The 6,134-nt window shown below is 49.1% G+C and overlaps 1 protein-coding gene across 6 annotated transcripts in view; it reads right to left on the bottom strand.

The window, feature by feature from the left end:
- Positions 1-3,451: 3,451 nt before the first annotated feature.
- The window catches only part of LOC129704305 (gastrula zinc finger protein XlCGF26.1-like), a 42,888-nt gene continuing 40,205 nt past the window's right edge, over positions 3,452-6,134 (bottom strand). For 4 of the 6 annotated variants that reach the window (XM_055647347.1, XM_055647345.1, XM_055647344.1 and 1 more), the window contains exon 2: positions 3,452-5,610. In XM_055647347.1, coding sequence (XP_055503322.1) covers positions 3,749-5,494 — 1,746 coding nt within the window. In that variant the 5' untranslated portion in view covers positions 5,495-5,610 and the 3' untranslated portion in view covers positions 3,452-3,748. Of the gene's footprint in view, positions 5,611-5,834; positions 6,119-6,134 lie in introns of those variants that run through there. The other 2 variants (XM_055647348.1, XM_055647349.1) reach the window with 2 other exon arrangements.

Raw genomic sequence — 6,134 nt, 5'->3', positions numbered from 1 at the left:
ATTATTGACTTACTTTTGATGAAATTCAGCGAGCAAACGCGATAATTCCCGATATTTTGGACCTTTAAATCTCCATGGCAAATGTCCGCTGTTCACTTCCGCTGGATTGGCACCTTCAGCTCCCTCTTTAATTTACCTTAGTTTCTATCTTTTTTTTGGACTGTAAATCTAGGTAGCTGTGCCTTACGGTCACCCCGACTGGCACAGTAAATTGCAGATCAAAACCTGGCCGTTTTCTATGTTTTTAACGGGTGGGAAAGTGCGTGTTTTCCCATCCACTAACATGTACCGGATGTCTAGCATGTCCTCCACTTGAGATTTTCGGTCACGTGGGTGCGGATCTACGCTCCAGTGACCTTTCGTGAAATCACCCTGTACGTTATTCCCTTATGTGTCTATACACTGTAAATGGCTCGATTGTAATCATGTATTGTATTTCTGCTGATTGAATGACTCGCAATAAAAGCCTTTCTCTGTACACGTGACAACTGAAATGTCAAATCCTACGGTTGGGGTTTGTTACAAACCATTTGGCTTTCAGCTGTTAAAAAGATCTTTGTTTTATGTCCTGTGGGAAAAACGACTTTGAAACTGCGACTGGTAAACGCTCTCGTTTCTGAATCCGCTTGGTGAACCAACGTGGTTTTCTGAAAACATTCCTCAGGAACCAACTGTTGCAGAACTACAGTAACAATTTTATTTCAAATTTCCAACCCCTGCAAGTGTTGTGATTTTCAAATATAATTAAATATATCTCTTGTCGGAGCTTGCTGCGTTAAATTGTCGCCGGAGTTCGTACATGGAAACTGGGGAATTGCAGCCGGTGATTTCAGGTAATTTCCATGGCGCCCCCTTTACCCAGAAACCATCGCGCCAGAGAACTTGCCCTATGTTGCAGGCGATACCAAGCGCGCAGGCGCGGAGAGCCCCGGAAGTGTTGCGGCCAAGCGCATGCGGTCCGTGGACAAAAGACTCCGGAGGATCGGTGGCGGGTAGGGCGAGTTCTGGAGCGCGGAGGCTTCTGGGTAAAACGAGCGCCATGGAAATGACCTGAAATCGCCGGTTCAGCGTTGCCCAGAGGCTAACTTTTAGGTGGAGCGTCTGCAGTCAATTCAACTCAACAACCTCGCACAAACGATGTGGTGGAATACTTGTGAAAATCATTGCACTCACAAGTGCCGGAGATTAGATTTAGCTCTTAGGGAATCTAAGGGATATGGGGCAAAAGCAGGATTGATTTTAGATGATCATCCATGATCGCATTGAACGGCAGTGCTGGCTTAAAAGGGAGAATGGCCTACACTTAGACCTATTTTTCTATATTTCTAAACTATTTGTTTAACAGGTCTACCAGGTCGCATGACATTAAAACACTCTTGACTGAGGGTCAGCTGATGCAGAGCAGAAACAGTGGCGCCGACCACAGCTGGTCCAAATGAGGCATAAACCTGAGACACTTGGTTGGTTTACAACAGAACTCATTTATTTATCACAGACCCGGGATATTAAACCCCAGCCCCATTATACGAGTTACTAACATCAGCAGAAGCCAGAGTCCAACACCAGCAGCCACATGTGGACTTGCAACTAGATTCAGCAACTGTGCACACAGCTTATTTAAACAGCGAACTGGGCTTATTTAAAGATTCAGCAACTTATTGCCCAACAACTGCAGTCACTTGAAACTCGATTCAGCCAATGTGATGGTTAAGCACACAGATAGCTTAACTTTTCCCCCCGTAGGAACTTGCTGATGGGTCACCAGATGGGAAGATTGAGTGAGTTCCTCCCCACACACAAAACACGTGAACGGCCTCTCTCTCCAGTGTGAATTAGCTGGTGTGTTTGTAGCCGAGATAAGTGTAGAAATCCCTTCCCACACTATGAGCAGGTGAATGGCTTCCCCCAAGTGTACATTCGTTGGTGTGACTGTCGTTTGGAAAATTGGATAAACTGCTTCCACACTCAAGACAGGTGAATGGCTTCTCCCTGCTGTGAATTCGGAGGTGGCTCTGTAAAGCACATTCCCACGCCTCTCCCCAGTGTGAGTTCCCAGCTGATGTGTCTGTAGCTGAATCGATTGTATAAATCCCTTACCACACACTAAACAAATGAATGGCTTCTTCCCAGTGTGAATTCGCTGGTGGGTCAATAGGCTGGAGGATTGAGTGAATCCCTTCCCACACAAAGAGCAAGCGAATGGCTTCTCCCCAGTATGAATCCGCTGGTGTGCCTGCAGCCCAGATAATTGAGTACATTTTTTCCCACACACAGAACAGGTGAATTACCTCGCCCCAGTGTGAACTACTGGTGCGACTGTAGCTGAGATGAATGAATAAATCCCTCCCTACACTCTAGACAGGTGAACGGCCTCTCCCCAGTGTGAAGTCGCTGGTGTGACTGCAGCCGAGATAAACGTATAAATCCCTTCCCACACTCAGAGCAGGCGAATGGTCTCTCGCCGGTGTGAATCCACTGGTGGGTCAGCAAGGCAATTCGTGTTTGCGGTTCCAAACATGCTCAGCGTTTGTGGCAGGGAAGGGTCGGTGTGATACTCATGGACTCCCATCTTTACCTGGAGTATTGCGTACAGTTTTGGTCTCCAAATCTGAGGAAGGACATTATTGCCATAGAGGGAGTGCAGAGACGGTTCACCAGACTGATTCCTGGGATGTCAGGACTGTCTTATGAAGAAAGACTGGATAGACTTGGTTTATACTCTCTAGAATTTAGGAGATTGAGAGGGGATCTTATAGAAACTTACAAAATTCTTAAGGGGTTGGACAGGCTAGATGCAGGAAGATTGTTCCCGATGTTAGGGAAGTCCAGGACAAGGGGTCACAGCTTAAGGATAAGGGGGAAATCCTTTAAACCGAGATGAGAACTTTTTTCACACAGAGAGTGGTGAATCTCTGGAACTCTCTGCCACAGAGGGTAGTCGAGGCACAGTTCATTGGCTATATTTAAGAGGGAGTTAGATGTGGCCCTTGTGGCTAAGGGGATCAGGGGGTATGGAGAGAAGGCAGGTACAGGATACTGAGTTAGATGATCAGCCATGATCATATTGAATGGCGGTGCATGCTCGAAGGGCCGAATGGCCTACTCCTGCACCTAATTTCTATGTTTCTATGTTTACCCAGAACCTGAAAGCAGTCAAGCCGTCACTGAGCAATCATGCGCATGCGCTGACTGGGACAGTTACATCTGATGATGGCGAGCTCGATGATGGTTCACCCCACTTGATGCTCAGGGCAGATGACTGGGTGTGGAGGGAGAGCTTAGTTTAGAGATACAGCTACATTTGAACTATCAGACTCATTAACCAAAGACAGTTTTCACCCACCCTTCCCGGACTAAACAAAGGAAGAAGAAACACAAGAATAATCCATAAGAATCATCAGAGGGGAAAGACCGAATGACCTCTCTATATACATCGCCATGCAGAGAGATACAGGGTTAACAATTTATTTGTCACAGATCCAAGACATTAAATTCTAGCAGTTATAGGCATTACAAACAATTGCAGAACAAATCCCAACTGCGCCCCTGGGCAATGGCTAAACACCAAATCAAACACTTCATTAAACTCCACTACCCCCCTCACCCCCTCCCCAATCGTGAACGAGCTGGTGTGTGAACTGCTCAGATAATCAAGTGAATCCCTTGCCACACAGTAGACAGGTGAATGCCACTCTCCCCAGTGTGAATTCTATGGTGGGTCACCAATTTGAACGTTATCAGTGCAGCCCTACCCACAGTTGGGAGAGGCAAATGATTTCTCCACAGCGTGAACTCGCTGGTGGATCTTCAGGGTGTGAGATTGTCTGAATTCTTTCCCACAATCAGAGCAGGTGAACGGCCTCTCCCCAGTGTGAATTCTCTGGTGTCTCAGTAACGCCGATGAATGAATGAAGCCCTTCCCGCACTCAGAGCAGGTGAACGGCCTCTCTCCAGTGTGAATGCGCTGATGTATTAACATGCTGGACAATTGAGTGAATCCCTTGCCACAATCAGAGCAGACGAATGGCCTCTCCCCAGTGTGAGTTCTCTGGTGTCTCAATACCGCCGATGAATGAGTGAATCCCTTCCCGCACTCAGAGCAGGTGAACGGCTTCTCCCCGGTGTGAATCCGCTCGTGCCTCTTCAGGTTGCCGGCTTGAGTGAATCCCTTCCCGCATTCGGAGCAGGTGAATGGCTTCTCTCCCGTGTGAATCTTCAGATGCCCCAGTAAAGTCGACGATTGAGTGAATCCCTTCCCACACTCAGAACAGGTGAATGGTCGCTCCCCCGTATGAACTCTCTGGTGTATCTGCAAAGCAGGTGAGTCAACGAATCCCTTCCCACACTGAGAGCAGGTGAATGGCTTCTCCCCAGTGTGAAGCCGCCGGTGCTTCTGCAGTATAGATAATTGAGTGAATCCCTTGCCGCACTCGGAGCAGGTGAACGGCCTCTCCCCGGTGTGAATCCGCTGGTGTTTCTGTAGGCCGGACAAGTGGTGAAATCTCTTCCCACACACGGAACAGGGGAAAGATTTCTCCCCAAAGTGGATTTGATAGTGCGATCGGAGGTTCGACAATTGAAAAAAGCCCTTCCCGCACACGGAGCAGATGAAAGGCCTCTCCCCGGTGTGTGTCCGGTAGTGCGAGGTGAGACTCGACAATTGAATAAACCCCTTCCCGCACTCGGGGCAGGTAAATGGCTTCTCCCCAGTGTGAAGTCGCTGGTGCAACTGCAGCGAGCACAATCGTGAAAATCCCTTGCCACACTCAGAGCAGATGAATGGCCTCTCCCCGGTGTGTATTTGATAGTGTGACCTGAGGTTTGACGATTGGATGAAGCCCTTGCCGCACACGGAGCAGGTGAACGGCCTCTCCCCGGTGTGAATTTGGAAGTGGGACCGGAGAGTCGACAATTGAATGAATCCCTTCCCGCACTCAGAACAAGTGAAGGGTCTCTCCCCGGTGTGAATCCGCTGGTGGATCAGCAGCCTGGAGGAGTGGGTGAACCCCTTGCCACACTCAGAGCAGGTGAATGCCCTCTCTCCGGTGTGGATCCGCTGGTGTGTCTGCAGCCCAGACAACTGGACAAATCCCTTCCCGCAGTCCGAGCAGGTGAACGGCTTCTCCCCAGGGTGCACCTGTTGGTGGATCTCCAGGGAGTGCAAGCGGATGAAGCCCTTCCCGCAGGTGGGACACATGAACGGCTTCTCCCCGGTGTGGATCCGCTGGTGGGCCACCAGGCCGGAGGAGTTGGTGAATCCCTTCCCGCACTCGGCGCAGGTGAACGGCCTCTCCCCGGTGTGAGTTCGCCGGTGCGTCTTCAGGTTGTAGGCTTGAGTGAATCCCTTCCCACAGTCGGGACAGGTAAATGGCTTCCCCAAAGCCTGTTGCTGCACTTGGCGGACCATGTGGGAGGATTGCGTGAATCCCTGGCCGCTGTCAGAGCTGGGCGTGAATCCCTGCCCACACTCGGAGCTGGTGAATAATTTCTCCATGCAGTAACCCTCTGGCGTCTCGCTGGCTCAGCCGAATCTGTCAATCCGCCCCAGCAGGTGGCTGGTGAACTGGACACGTTGAGATTCTGGTGCACAAATCCTCTGCTTGTTCTACCCTGTAGAAAGAGGTCACAATTGCAATTAAAACACTAAGTTCAGTTAGGCTCACAATACCTCTGCAGTTAGTTCTGGCATCCTAAAACCACCCCCCTCAGTACCTGACGGCACCACCTTAAGTAACTTTAGTCTGAAGATGGGTTTCGGCCCGAAACGTTGCCTATTTCCCTCGCTCCATAGATGCTGCTGCACCCGCTGAGTTTCTCCAGCATTTTTTGTGTACCTTCGATTTTCCAGCATCTGCAGTTCCTTCTTGAAAACCTTTAGTAACTTGTTAGTTTCTTTGTTGAACTAAATGAAGGCGCATGTTGCAACCAAAAGCGCTTGAACGATTAGTTGGGAAGAAAGCCAAACCGTAAGAAAGAGGACTACGCCTCCTTTTCAAGTATCAGTATCTGCTAAATAAATGAAACTGTAGACGATTAAATCGGTCAAACAAATGCGAAACACTCTCATCCGGTTTTTCACTTAACCTCACCCACCATCGAACTCTTAACGCCACAAATATCAACCGCAAATAAAA

This window comes from Leucoraja erinacea, chromosome 15 (genome assembly GCF_028641065.1).
Source record: "Leucoraja erinacea ecotype New England chromosome 15, Leri_hhj_1, whole genome shotgun sequence".
Taxonomy (NCBI): domain Eukaryota; kingdom Metazoa; phylum Chordata; class Chondrichthyes; order Rajiformes; family Rajidae; genus Leucoraja; species Leucoraja erinaceus.
The sequence above is the reverse complement of the archived record's forward strand: the minus strand, read 5'-3'. Positions and strand labels throughout refer to the sequence as shown.